This window comes from Amblyomma maculatum, chromosome 6 (genome assembly GCF_055883805.1).
Source record: "Amblyomma maculatum isolate TAMU_Amacu chromosome 6, ASM5588380v1, whole genome shotgun sequence".
NCBI lineage: Eukaryota > Metazoa > Arthropoda > Arachnida > Ixodida > Ixodidae > Amblyomma > Amblyomma maculatum.
The window spans coordinates 78,429,777-78,444,242 of record NC_139349.1 but is presented as its reverse complement, the minus strand read 5'-3'; the positions used below and the strand labels follow the sequence as shown (position 1 = coordinate 78,444,242).

General features: G+C 45.4%; 1 protein-coding gene across 1 annotated transcript; it reads left to right on the top strand.

Moving 5' to 3' along the window:
• The first annotated feature begins 959 nt into the window (after positions 1-959).
• LOC146186072 (heat shock 70 kDa protein 1A-like) lies at positions 960-12,411 on the top strand. Its single transcript, XM_084605621.1, has 5 exons — positions 960-1,164; positions 2,535-2,890; positions 4,799-5,079; positions 10,684-11,164; positions 12,080-12,411. The coding sequence occupies exons 1-5, from the start codon at positions 960-962 to the stop codon at positions 12,407-12,409; spliced, it is 1,653 nt and encodes a 550-aa protein (XP_084461747.1). The 3' UTR covers positions 12,410-12,411.
• Positions 12,412-14,466: the final 2,055 nt, after the last annotated feature.

Here is a 14,466-nt window from a genome sequence, read left to right as displayed (position 1 = left end):
AAGTCGCTGTAGCACAGGCAGCCCTTCATTACCACCACTGTGTTGGCATACTGCACGCACATTATTATTACTCGGAAAGAGCAGAGTAACCCGAATAATTGTTCTGCTTTTAATGCCGTTTACTCTGCAAGCTTTTCCCCTCTAGCAAGCAGCCTAAGCTAACAGGTGACGTTAGAACACATACTGGGACACTGCTCAAAAGTCGGTACTTTTTAGGCTCAGGCACGAGCTTCGGGCGTGAATGTGATGAAATACGTCCCATAAGAAGAATTCGACAATAAGTATTTCCTACTGAGCTTGCATAAGCATCACCACAAGACTAAGTAATCAGGTTTAAACTGTTAACATATTCGCCGTCGCATTCTGAAGCCGTTGAGTTCGAGCATCGATTTCTTCAGTCGCGCACACGTTACGGTGTCTTTCGCTCGCCTAGCACCGCCATCATCTGTAGTGGTGACGCTCCGCAGGAGGCTGTACTGCGTTTCATTAAAGAATGCGATAAAAGTTGCTTCTGAGCGCGAGAACCTGCTTCTCGTGAAAGATTTTCTCTCAACTGGATGCATTGGCTGCTTTATTCGGACTATAACACAGCTCGTCGACGCCCTGGCCTTAACTACTGTCGGACTGTTGTTACGCACGAACGGCTTTTGATTAGTTTTCTCAAGCGATGACTTCCGCAATAGTTAATAGGTGTACGGACGTATACTCTACTAACGAGAAGGCAAAAAGTGCCTCAGATCTAACTCCTTCGAAGACTAACCAAGCCGTCAAAGTCATTAGCCTCTCAAAGAGCAGTCATCATTTCCTTAAAGCTAACTACAGATGGATATCAAGAGCTGAGTCTTCCCACACACTAACAATTCCTCGCGTCGATTAAAAGGCGTCAATTAGTTCCATTCTGCCTCTATGCCTCTATATTTTTCGGCGCGGCAGGTCGGCGGGGGCCCGGCTGCGGCGCAATGGCTACGGTGCCGGCGATCGGCATCGACCTGGGCACAACGTACTCGTGCGTGGGCGTGTTCCGCCAGGGCAAGGTGGAGATCATCGCCAACGAGCAGGGCAACCGCACCACGCCCAGCTACGTGGCCTTCACCGAGCAAGAGCGCCTCATCGGAGAGGCAGCCAAGAACCAGGCGGCGCTCAACCCCGCAAATACTGTCTTCGGTGAGCAATGTACATGCATTCGTTCGAAAATCGAGACGAGGCTCCTGTGAAGAACAGTGCAAACACATGCACACGCACGCACGCACGCACGCACGCACGCACGCACGCACGCACGCACACACACACACACACACACACACACACACACACACACACACACACACACACACACACACACACACACACACACACACACACACACACACACACACACACACACACACACACACACACACACACACACACACACACACACCCTTTATCGCTCTCTAGACAAGAGGAGTGACGAACACAGCATTCTTCTTGTCTAATGTGTGCGTCTTATTCCGTTGTTATTTATTCACGAGATGTTTCACCAACTAGCCCGCCAATACGTCTTAAGGAGACATATATCCAAAAATCTAAAATAGAGGGTTAAATAGGACAGTTCATTCTTGCAATTCAATGGCGGCAGCCGATGTTTCCACACCTTACTGCAGAAAGACATAAATATAACGCTAGTGATACAACAAAGTATTTGTACTTCAAAATTAAAAAAAAACGACGGACTTCAAACATTCTTTCCACATGCAAAATAAACTTTTGAATCTCTGTATAACAACCAAGTTTGAAATGAAAGCGCCAAGGGCGAAAAGCTATAGGACGTATACGCTCTATGTGCATCAGATTGCACGTAAAAAGGCAGATGAAACATAACCATATCAATTGATTCAGAAGTGCCTTTTAGTTTCTACACAAGCATGTCTGGAGAAAGAAACATACAGCGCTGTCAGAAGTCTTTCATGCAGTTAGTGACATGGTTTATTTCAGTCTTCATGCACATCAAACAGTTCTGGATTTAACTGTATATAACCAAATAGTGAGGAAATGAACACCGTGTTTTGGTTTTTATGGATGCAAATTGTCTTCCGTTGTATATTCACAAAATCGCGTGCCCCCTCCCCCCTCCCCCCATCTTTTCTCTTTTTTTATTTCAGCTGAGACTGATGTTACGCGGGGAGCTCCTGCGAAATATTCACACAGTTGTCTATACAAGGCTGTATTTTTATGCTGTGTTGTAATATCAAAAATATGAAAGTGCGTTACTTTGTACACAAAACGCACACGCTGATGGTGCACCCGCTGTGTATTCTGCACTGCAAGTTTTTTTTGTTTTTTTTTTGTCGTTACTATCAGTAACTACGGGTATATTACTACTTTCCTGGTACTAATTCTTCAGCTATTTTCCTTGCTGCATTTTTGTATACATAGTCAGTGAGCAATGAAATGTAAAACACGAAGGAGTTTGATTTGCCGCAAAAGCTGGTGAATAGGAACCGAATATGTTTTTTCTTTTCTTTTTTTGTTTTCCCCTACCATCCCACTTGTAGATGCAAAGCGGCTCATTGGGCGGAACTTCGATGACCCTGCTCTTCAGAATGACATGAAACACTGGCCCTTCAAAGTGGTTAACGACGGCAACAAACCACGGGTTCAGGTCACGTACCGAGGTCAGACCAAAGTGTTCCACCCCGAAGAAATTTCCTCCATGATACTCTACAAGATGAAGGAGAGCGCGGAGGCCTACCTCGGTGGGCCAGTCAAGAGAGCCGTCATCACAGTGCCGGCGTATTTCAACGATTCCCAGCGTCAGGCGACCAAGGATGCCGGCGCCATTGCAGGCCTCGATGTCCTACGTATCGTCAACGAACCCACGGCAGCTGCAATTGCCTACGGACTCGATAAGGTTCGCTTCATTTGAGCAGAAAGCGGAGTTCCAAAACAACAAAGCCACAGTTTAGGAGTAGCCGGAACCTTTCTTTGAGGATATAGGTCTGCTACCATATGCGAACAATTTACAGCTCTGCAATCTTGTATAAGACTTTTTGACAGCAACTTCACACCCCATTCAGGAGTAGCCGGAACCTTTCTTTAAGGATATAGGTCTGCTAGCATATGCGAACAATTTACAGCTCTGCAATCTTGTATAAGACTTTTTGACAGCAACTTCACACCCCATTCAGGAGTAGCCGGAACCTTTCTTTAAGGATATAGGTCTGCTAGCATATGCGAACAATTTACAGCTCTGCAATCTTGTATAAGGCTTTTTGACAGCAACTTCACACCCCATTTTTATAACAAACACCCAGGAATACAGTACGGCAATACGGTTTTGTTGTTTTACCAGCCGTTTGACCTGTAACCTCATTCAGACACCTTGGCCTCAGTAGACGTCATTGGAACCTTTGAAGCTATCCGTCCCTCGCGGTGAAGTGAAGAGCCAAAACAAGGCTCATTGCAGGCCGCATTACCTCTTTGAAGAGCACTGTCATCGCACACTCAAGTGAAATGTGTTACATCAACTTGCTAAGGCCGGATAGCAATTGGAAGATTTTAGGTCATGATATCCTATGCCGATGGATAGGAATAGAGAGAACATGTGACGGCTCGGACAAATCCTTTCCCAGAAATGCGCGCATCTCCTGAAGGTTTCAAAAGAAATTAAATTGCACTCCGCGGATAAAACGACCTGATGCTTCTTAAGTGCCGCTTGGAACAAATTGGGGCGAGAATGGTGCAGTCGTGGCCACTAGGGACATAAAGAAAACAGGTTAGCGAGAAAGAGAAGGAAAAAACTTACGGTCCAGGTCTGGATCACTGCTTTATGGGCGCGTTGAGGCTGGACTTATCGTCGTGTTATGATTAAACGCTATTGATTCTCTTTTGATCGTTACTTGAATAGATTTTCATCCCTCTACAAGCATTGTTTGCGTAGAAAGCAGCGTGCAGAGCTACATGGCTCATGACCTGTCTTAATAGAGCCCTAACAACTTTGTGTTTTAACCCTCCGCGGCATCAGCATCTCTGCTCGTCGTTGGTTGATAATTTCAGCGCTCTAGTAAGCTCGTAACGCCACAAAAAACCGTTATATTTGTATACATTCCTTTACAGGAATGAACTGCCAAGAAAGGCTCCCAATGGTGGTTTTTAAGTCATTATCGCCTTTTTATTTAGGTCGTTGGAAAAGGAGCCTGCGCTTTTCAAGACACGTGGCCGAGTTCCCATCGAATGAGTGTGTAGGGGAGGGCGGAGAAGGCACAGCTAAATGATAGTCACCCCCCTCAACATATTTTGCACTTCTCTTGCCATACTAAAATGGCAGAAGAAAAAAAGTACGTTTTTTACGCAACCTAAGGAACAAATGGAATGTGGAACGCTTAAGGGGTAACACATGAAAGCAAGCTGCCCTGTGCTGTGCAATTCACTCCCTCTTTTAAAATGTTCTTCCCCTTTCTTGAACGCTATTTATTTTCCATCTACTGCGCTCGGGTAAATATTTCCGCCTTATACATGCGTGTGCTTGTGCGCAAGGATGCAAACGGCCGGAAGCTCGCGAATCCTGGCGTTTTCAGCGCTACATAATCTTAATTCGTTATCGTGATGGATCATCGTTAGAACGCTTAATTTGGCCTCAGCGGTAAATCTGAAATTCCCTCTTCGGCCTAGTTTGTCCGTGGAATGACCTCGTATGTCATGAAGTTACCGTCTTGTGTAGAAGTCACTAGCAGTCAGCATGCTGTGAGAGGATAGACGGGAGCAGAGACGGAAAACGTCGAATGTGACACGGTTCCTGGCTCGTCCCGCGCGTGCGCAGACGGACGACATTGAGCGCAACGTCATCATATTTGACCTTGGAGGCGGCACCTTTGACGTGTCCGTACTGGCCATCGAGAAGGGCACGTTCCAGGTGAAGGCTACGGCGGGGGACACGCACTTGGGCGGCGAGGACTTCGACAGCCGCATGGTGTCCTTCTTGTCGCAGGAGTTCCAACGAAAGCACAAAAAGAGGATTGACAACGATAAGAAAGCCGTTCGCCGCCTTCGCACGGCCTGCGAGAAGGCCAAACGCACCCTCTCCTCATGTACGCAAGCTAGGTGAGCACTGGCTTATGTCGTGACAGCATCGCAAAGACTGTTTGCAAAATGTTGTAGCTAATGCCGCCAGCGGCTATGCCGGTGGATGCAAGTAAGTCGCACCACGGCTTGATATTCCGGAATTGTTTTCATCGGTTCGGAGGTCAGGGCATCCGGCTTGAACAAACTCTGGTGCTGTTTTATTCATGGTTTTCAGTTAGTTTTTTTTTTTTTTTCAGTCACGTAATCACTCCATTTTAGCGAAATCGCCATAGTTTGCGTTCTCTCCTATAAGAGGGCACTATTTGGCCCACCTAATGAATTGTGGCTCATCTAAAACTGGCACTATCCAGAAGCTACGAGTCCAGTTGAGAGTACCGCCTAAGGCAGAGAATATATATATGGTGGTGGTGAAGGAAAGTACAATGCACCATGTGCCTAGCGCTCTTATTGCACGGCGTACGGCTTTGTCTAACTCAAGTCAACATGCGCAGGACATGCTAGATGATGTCAACTAGCCCGGAGAAAGAGATAGAGGTAACCAAATCTATTTTCCAGAGACTGACCGGCGTTCTTGCAATTTTCCATGGGTTGTGTTGGATTTCTTTAGCGCATTGCCAATTAAAGTCACCATGCGCCAGGCGCAGGGTTGCTTATTGTCTTATTTGTACCACTCCTCTCCCGCTGCATCATAGACGCCATGGACACACTAGATTAGCAAAGAAATTAAAGATGTAAAGACTGCTGCAGTTCCTTTGTAGGCGATTCGAACCAGTTGTCCCAAGCGATTGGCGTCAAGAGATCGACAGATGTCAAAGTCCCAATTAACATGCGCAGTTCTTGCCGTAAAATTTATGTTGTACTTGTTCGTCACAACTTCACAGGTCTCCGAAAAGAAATATTCTCGCTAGAGCTGATGATGTAGGCTGAACCACAGAGCCCAGATCTATTTCGGCGCGATTTCTACAATTTTGTATTGATTTTGTTTTTCTGTAGTGCGACAAGGAAGCTCTCTAGGTTCATCTCCACTTCAACTTCACTGTTGCCGTCAGCCCGTCACCAGTAAAAAGACGCTGAGGGAAAGCCAATAGTAGTTCTAGAGCTTGGTTTTCGATTGAGGGGACGACCAACCTGATACATGAAAAAACAAAAAAAAGAAAAACTTTTTCTGCTTATTTCTGCAACTATTTTCGTTCGCTGTGATGTTGAATAACAAATGACAAACGACATCATGTTTTGCGTGCCATAAATTATGCTTTCAATATTACCGGTGACGTGAGCAGTATACATGTGTAACCACATTATATTTATATTAAAATGATGACCTGAATAATACTGCGTCATGAAATTAGGATTGGGATTACCATTCAATAGAAAAGAGACGTGTGGTCTCCTTCCGAGATATTTCTGCCAAACCTGTCTGGTGCCAAACGATCTTCAAAAGGCTCGTGGTTAGTTTCGGCGCATGCATTTACCTTGATAAACTAAGTCATCTTTCTTCTCGTGACCTGCAACAAGGCCTTAAATGTATGCACAGTGCATTCGATATTTCTTCTTTATTTCATTAACAACATGACTTCAGCATTAGACACAAAATAGAAGGTTTTACTTTTTTTTTACTACAGCTACACACGACGCCTGTGTAGTGAAACAATTAGTCGAGACCAAGTCACAATGCCATTAAGCCAATTCTAGATAAACGCTACAGATACGTTCCAGCACTGAACCATTAGTATATATTACTGAGGCAGATGTCTCTGGCTCTTTGCATTTGCGACATAACAGGGGTCAGGAAGAGTAGAGAGTATACATTTACCACTCCCCGTTTGCGCTCTCAATTCTCTGCCATACGTCTCGTGTTCTACGTCCTTTTTTAGCATAGTTCTATCTATATTCTTTCTATAATAAAGTGCGCATTCTCTCCCAAACCCATTTGAACAGTCACATTGGTCATGTTCTTCATATTATGCCCAAGTTCGGGTAAACATATCGGGCATTTAGTAAGGCTCTGGTATGCTTGCCCGCTTAGAAAGGAATTCAAGTTTCTAACGGCGACGTAGTAAGTGATGCAAACGCATAACCTAATTCGAAATAAGCGGTGCCACAAGAGAAACATGAATTTATCTCTCACAGGGCACAGCTTAAATTATAGTTTCACTTTTGTTTAGGAGGAAATGGAAAATACCAGGTCTAGTTGATGGGGTAAACGTGACAGGGTAGTTGTCGCCACTTTCTTCCCAGTTAACTAAAATTGACCACAAAGTTTACATTCACTGCTTTAAAGCAATCATGCTATATTTTAAGACTAGAAGGGTTTATATTGATAGACTTCTTGACTTTCAAATGTTGGTAGTGCAAATTGTTTCGCGTTAGCAGCATCGAAGTTTACAACTCAGTCCGCATTATTGCGCATACGGTGCAGTGACGAGCAACGCGGCAGTCCTCTCTCCTTTGTTGTGGTTGACGTTTCGTAAATGGGCGATTGTGCTATCCGTGAAGACATAGCAACTAAAAGCTTCACCTGCTTTTCGGCGCTGTTGGCTAACAGAACACCGCAAACGCCGTAAGCGTCGACTACGCCCCACTGGGTTGAATTTCTGCACTGATATCACTGTTTAGTATGTATAATTCCTCCAGATAACTTTGACATTTGGAGGAAGTACCCAGAAAAAGGAGCGTGCTACAAGAGTCGCACCAGATGGAGCACCTTTGATGTACGACCGCCTTAAGGTTGCAGTTGTAAGAATGTTAGCTAATGGCTGTGTCTATAAAAAATTCATACCTTATTTTAATAAAGATATTTATTGCTGCAATTGTAATTTATCTTTTTCTCTATCTGTTGGCATAACCGGCGTAAATATAAGGCTTTCGAACACTGCTCGCGGCTTGTTTTTATTTGCTTTTATTTTACAGAAGTCTATAGCTTTGAACATCCCGTAGAACGAAAACTAAATTCCTCCTTTCGGAAACTTACGTAACAGGTGTCGTGTTACGTAACTGGAAGCAGCCCAAAGACTTAAACGGAAACGCTCTAGCTGGGGCATTACACGGACTTGAAAAGCCAGGAAATGTGCCTGAAATGAAACCTTGCATACAACACGGCATACTGGGAGCGCGCAACACATGCATGCCAAGATGCGCTGCTATCTACTGTTGGAATTAGGTTTTCTTACCCGGGAAATTATTTTCGGCTCTCAAGTTCGGAAGTCGGTGATTAGTCTAGCCATTGAAATTGTTAACTAAAGCGAAATGCTTTAATGACAGCGTCATAATAGCCCGCATATGGGAAAGGTAACAGGCGATGTGAAACCTCAGCCTCAACATTTTCTTGTTTTGCAGCGCTTCCGCTTAGAGGCATCTTGTATCACTTAGCTTAGGGACAGTGGTTCATCTTTGACATAAAAAGGGATTAGGGCCAGCCTAAATGATGTCTCTACGAAATGTATTCAGGCTACATGGTTTGCTTCTCAGTCCCGTACAAGAACTCTTATTCGACCTCTCAGTCTGTAAGTCTCCGCACTGTAGGGAGAACCATACTTCTCAAATTTCGATACCGTACGATATTTACGAAAGCAGTAAGGCTGCCGTTATAAGCAAGGTATTAATTATGGAACCTGGTTAGTTTCAATAAAGACAGCATGTCATTCACCTATTCAGATTGTAACAGGGCCCCCCTTCACTCCGCTGCAAATGACATTGCCCCTGTCGCAATTACTTCTTGTAAACAAAATGAAAACTCGCGCGACTCCCCTCTACAAATGAAGTCCAGAAGTGTGAGTGCCAACAGCGACATACCATCGCCATCTTTTCTCAACACTAACAATTGTCGAGCTCAAGACTTCCCAGCGTCACAAGAATCCACAGGACATAACGTTTAGAAGCACTTTGAAGTGTCATTTGGAAGACAGGAGCGATTAGCATTGTCGTGTCATACCCTTTTAAAGGTGTTTCCCGACAATGTTCATGACTTCCGTTAGTGGCTCTAGTCCACAGAACCTCGTTCGTGTGCATGCACACTGCTAATGTATTATTTAATAAATATAATTACTAATATTAATACCTAATTCGTGCCTTACACACACTCATTAATTTATAGTCATAATCTACCACACTGTGTGAAATAGCGCATGACATAGAGATAAATCTTCGCTTTATGCAAGCCGTAAGAACCAGCCTGCGTGGCCTAGGGTGGTAGTCAGTCTTGCTTGGAATGCGAAAGACCTGCACGGCTCCATTTCGATCTCAGCCGCACAACTCAAAGGGCCTACCTGAGCTGGCACCTGCTGCCAGCTTGAACATGTCATGTGGTCTCAAGACGACACACAACCCGCAGCTCAATGAGTACCAGACCCTCTCGTCACAGCACTTTTATGCGGTGCCCTATGAGATCAATAATTCGGACTCTGTTTCCTTCCCGCCTCCCCCCCCCCCCCCCCCTCCCCTTCCCAAAGAATTCGATATCTCATAACTCGCTGTAAGACGTCCTTGCGCTTTGGAATGCAGCACTTAGGCGTCAGTTCGTGGCTTGAGTGGCGTCAGCGTAACCGGTGTGCATTCTAGCATGGTCCAGGAAGCCGCCCTACGGCGCAACATCTACTCGCCTTCCGCAACTCGGCATGGTCATTAAAAATTAAAATGTCTCCTAAAGTATTTTGAATGGCAACATAGGCAAATGGCAACCCTTGGGGAACCTTTAACGTTAAAAGCAAGTTTCAAGCACGCCCTCCGAAGAATAATATATAGAGTAATGCAAAAAAAAAGAATAGAGAAAGAAAACCAGGGCCAGAAAAAAAAAAGAAAGCTCTTTTCGTGTTCGCGAACGCATCGCTAATGCATTGCGCCATAGAACCATCGAGAGACAGCGCTTTTATGTGTTTTTTGGTTTGTTTTCATAAAATCTCTCTGATTTGCTTTTAACTTTCGCTGCTCAACTGGAGGCTGTGGGAATCGCAATATACTTCTGGTAAACTTCTGCTGCATACAATTGCTCTGATTGACCGCTAGGTGACGCTGCATAGCAGAAGAGAAAAAGCCATTCGAAATTTTGTGGATGAAAAGTAGAAAGACGGTATAAAGTTAGAAATGTGGGAATTGAAAGTTAGTAAAAGGAGTGACAAATCACCGATTTATAGCAACCTTTACGGAATGTGCGAACAACGTTTCAGCATGCTGGCAACTGCCACGCCCCCCCCCCCCCCCCCCCCCCCCCCATTTCGAACGAGACTCTCCTAATTCTATCCATCCCGTGTGGAACCGTGGTAACCTACCGTTGACCGAACGCATGCATGCATCTAGCTTACGGCCTCGGCTACTGAGATGACAAGTTTTCTTTGGTGTAAAACTATGCGCTAAAAATTTTGCTTTTCCGCGCATCTTAATCGACGGGGACAATTTTATATGACACTGTGCTCAATACATGTACAGCCTTCTCTGGGTCTTGCGTGACACATTTTGTTTTCTGTTGCGAATGCCACCAATGCTTCACCACATATGCTGTCGTTGCAAGGACCATTTTCAAAGCATATAAGAGTAGTTTTTTTTTTAGTATAACTGTAGGCTTAGGCTTTGTACTTATGTTCAATTCTTTGCCTTCTGTTTTCTCTCTTCTCAACGACACAACCTAAGCATCGAGATCGACTCGCTTTTCGAGGGCATCGACTTCTACACTTCGATCTCGCGAGCGCGGTTCGAGGAGCTCAACTCAGACTTGTTTCGGTCCACCATGGACCCGCTGGAGCGCTGTCTGGCCGATGCTAAGGTGGCCAAGGCCGATATCCACGATGTCGTCATGGTGGGTGGCTCCACCCGCATTCCCAAGATACAGAAGATGCTTCAGGATTTCTTCAACGGCAAAGAGCTTAACAAATCCATTAACCCGGATGAAGCCGTGGCCTACGGCGCAGCTGTTCAGGCGGCCATTCTGACCGACGGCAAGGCGGTCGAGGTGAAAGACCTGCTGCTGCTTGATGTCACTCCGCTCTCCCTGGGAATCGAAACTGCTGGTGGAGTGATGACAGTGCTAATCATGCGCAACACCACCATACCCATCAAAAAGACTCGCATCTTCACTACCTACACAGATGACCAGCAGAGCGTTCTAATACAGGTATGAGCCCCGTGCGATATCTGGCATGATCGATCATCGCTATCATACGAAATGTGAAACTGTGCCTATGTCTTAGTTTGGTGACAGCGGTTTTGTATGGCGCTTTAATCAACCTGGATCACACCTCCGTTTTAAGCTCATTTTAACAGCAGTAGACAGCACAGCAGCCTTTAAAAGTCAGGGCTGTAGACATGGCATGCTGGATGCGTGGCAACACAGACAAAAGGACGGTTTAACAATGTTATATATGCTAGTTTGGAACAAAAGGTAGGTAAAGTGTTGTATATGTAGCAGAAGAATATCACCTCCCTTAAATACCTGCTAAAGGGCGGCAAATTTGTTGCACTATATTTCTGGAGCAGTTTTACTGACGCATCCTCCGCTTGCGTCTGTCATATAGTTTTCAAATTATGAAGTATGTTTGAACTAAGCTATCTTACACGCAATAAGTAGTTCAGGCCTTAATACAAAATTAATAGGTCTGATTGTATCATACCTAATTATTCTGATTGTATCAGGTCTAATTGTATCAGCAAGAACGTCTCAATATGGAGTTGCCTAGTTGCTTGATTGCTGTCTTTACTCGGCCTTCACGCCAGATTACAACCTTATACGAAAGCCCGAAGTCAGATGCCGTAGTGCTTTGCCGCGCCATGGACTGCTGTCTCTTTAACAAAAGCCTATTTCCCTTTCTAATTCTTTGAATCAACCGCAATCGTCCTCTAGTGCTTTCGTTATTCCCCAGTATTGAATGCTTACAAGCTTTTCAACATTTTGCATATTCTTGGCTCAACTTAGTGCATAAAACAGCTGGTACCACCCATTCTTTTGTATATGGTTATTCATTCTGTTTCGTCTTGCATCATTCCTCACTCGAATGCGTGGTTTCCCGCTGAGTGGATAGCGCGGATGCAGGTATTCGAGGGGGAACGCGCGCTCACCAAAGACAACAACCTACTGGGCAAGTTTGTCCTCAAAGGCATTCCACCGGCACCGAGGGGTGTGCCACAAATCGAGGTGACCTTTGACCTCAGCGCCGATGGCATTCTGAACGCGACAGCTGTGGAGAAGACCGTGGGAAAGCCCAAGAGCATCACCATCACTAACGACAAGGGCCGCCTGACAAGCGACCAGATCCAGAAGATGATTAAGGACAGCGAGAACTACAAGGAGCAGGACACTGTCGAGAGGAACCGGATAGCTGCCAGAAACGCCCTGGAGGGATACGTCTTCCAAGTAAGATAACATTACCACTAGACAGACATTTGCGCCAGTCGGCGGAGGCCGTCTACCACCAATCATCGTCAGGAGCTCCACCAGCATCACATTGGTGTCTGTTGCGCTATCGATGCAAAATTGTTATGTTGAAAAACCAAGAAAAATTGCCCCGCCGGGGTGGTGCAGTGGTAAGACGCCCGACTACTGTGCCGGAGTTCCCGGGATCGAATCCCGGCCTCGGCGGCTGCGTTTCGATGGAGGCGAAACGAAGAGGCGTCCGTGTGCTGTGCGATGTCAGCGCACGTTAAAGATCCCCAGGTGGTCGAAATTACTCCGTAGTCCTCCACTACGGCCCCCCTTTCTCTCTATCCACTTTCACTCCCACCTTCATCCCTTTCCTTACGGCGCGGTTCAGGTGTCCACAGAAACAAGTGTGACAGATACTGCGCCTTTCCCTTCCTATGAACCAACCAACCAACCAACCAACAACGCCAGTAGACTAGGTACAGAAGCTACAGATACATTGCAATACGCTTTTATTTCGGTGTGGCATCTTGTCTATTATCCTTATTTATTTTAGAGTAGTTTATCATACCATCTTCAATGTTCGGAAAAGGCGCGTCTTCTTGATCTGCAGTCAGTCCGAACCTGTGAAGCTCCGGCAACTCAATCTATATTAGCTGTTGTGATGCTGATATTCTAAAGCCTGAGTATGATATGATAGTCAACTATGGAAGAGATTATTTCCCATAAATCCTATTTCATGACGTTCCAGCACAGCTCTGTCACTACAAGTATTCATGAGATGACGTGTCAACGGTGCATTCATTGCACGTAACTAAAATAAAATAGAGATTTTGAATGAAGTAGTTGACAGCAGTCAGATGCCGCACGGATGTGTTAATGGGTAACGGCATGATCTTGCTGCGCAATTATATACCTGCAGCTGTTTTCTGCGCTTGGACACCACGGTTCTGATGTTCATAGAAACTTAGCGACACGTATAGGAACAGCATGATCACCGCGGCAATGTTGTATGTTCGCAGCCGTGTGGCGAAGGGTGACAGGAACATACACTGACGGTTCTCCCATACCTTTCAGGGCTTCTGAAATCCCCTAACCAACATTTCTAAGAGTGTAGAAGCCATAGATAGGTTTTCGCGGGAGCTTTCAGATGTCTCCTTTTCGAGGCAGTGTGTCACATTGCAGGTACTGAGGCTTTCTGCATGAGGTCATGACAACGTAGACAAGCATTATTCGCCTAAGAGGAAACTTAAGCAAGTAGCATCAGCTGCCGCTACGCCACGTCAATGAAACATAATCTCCAGAACAATTCTGTCCAAAGGGTACTTACTACAAAGTGCTTGTTCCGGGTATTTATTAATTGTTAGAGAAAATCCCCACAAACAATCTCACATGCAAACCAGTGCACTTTAAAGCGTCTGCTTGTACGGTTAACCGTCAAAACGCCACCACTTTGTGTTTCCGCATTTGCACTGGCGCCTTTGACGGCAGCCGGAGTATGTAATTAACACTCACAGAACACTAACCAGCGCTGAAGAGCTCTTGGTAAAACGTGCAATTTTCAGGTGCGCACCAAGATCAAGGATGACCCGGCTGTCAAATCTATTCTGACGCAAAACGAAACAGATGCAACGTTAAAGAAATTGGACGAACTCGAAGGCTGGCTAGAGATGAACGCTGTAAGTGTTGTTTTTTTTTCTTTCTAACAGCTCTTCTTTCTTCCTGCTCCCCCCCCCCCCCCCCCCCTTCTGCTTTTTTCAAAAAATAACATATTCTCCATTGAATGTGCATTTCACGTCGAACATCATACCACGATACTGGTCACGTACTTGATACAAGGGCAATAAAAATAGAATGCAACAGCCAATCCTTATGCTTGACAAAGCGGCTGAAGAAAAGTATCCGCGTTGTAGGAAACGTGGGTGCCTGCTTGACCACACTCTATACGCAGAAATATCAATAAGGTCCAAGAAAACGAATTAAAAGTAGGAAAGAAGATAGACCGGTCCTCATCATCTACACGTGTACAGTTCGCAGCAGTGCAAATCGGCTTCCAGCAC

Bases quoted from the DNA above. Each gene is read 5' to 3' on its own strand.
- LOC146186072 (XM_084605621.1), top strand. From the start codon at position 960: ATGGCTACGGTGCCGGCGATCGGCATCGACCTGGGCACAACGTACTCG. The intron at 2,891-4,798 runs GTTCGCTTCATT...GCGCGTGCGCAG, and splicing joins TTGCCTACGGACTCGATAAG to ACGGACGACATTGAGCGCAA. The intron at 11,165-12,079 runs GTATGAGCCCCG...GCGCGGATGCAG, and splicing joins AGCAGAGCGTTCTAATACAG to GTATTCGAGGGGGAACGCGC.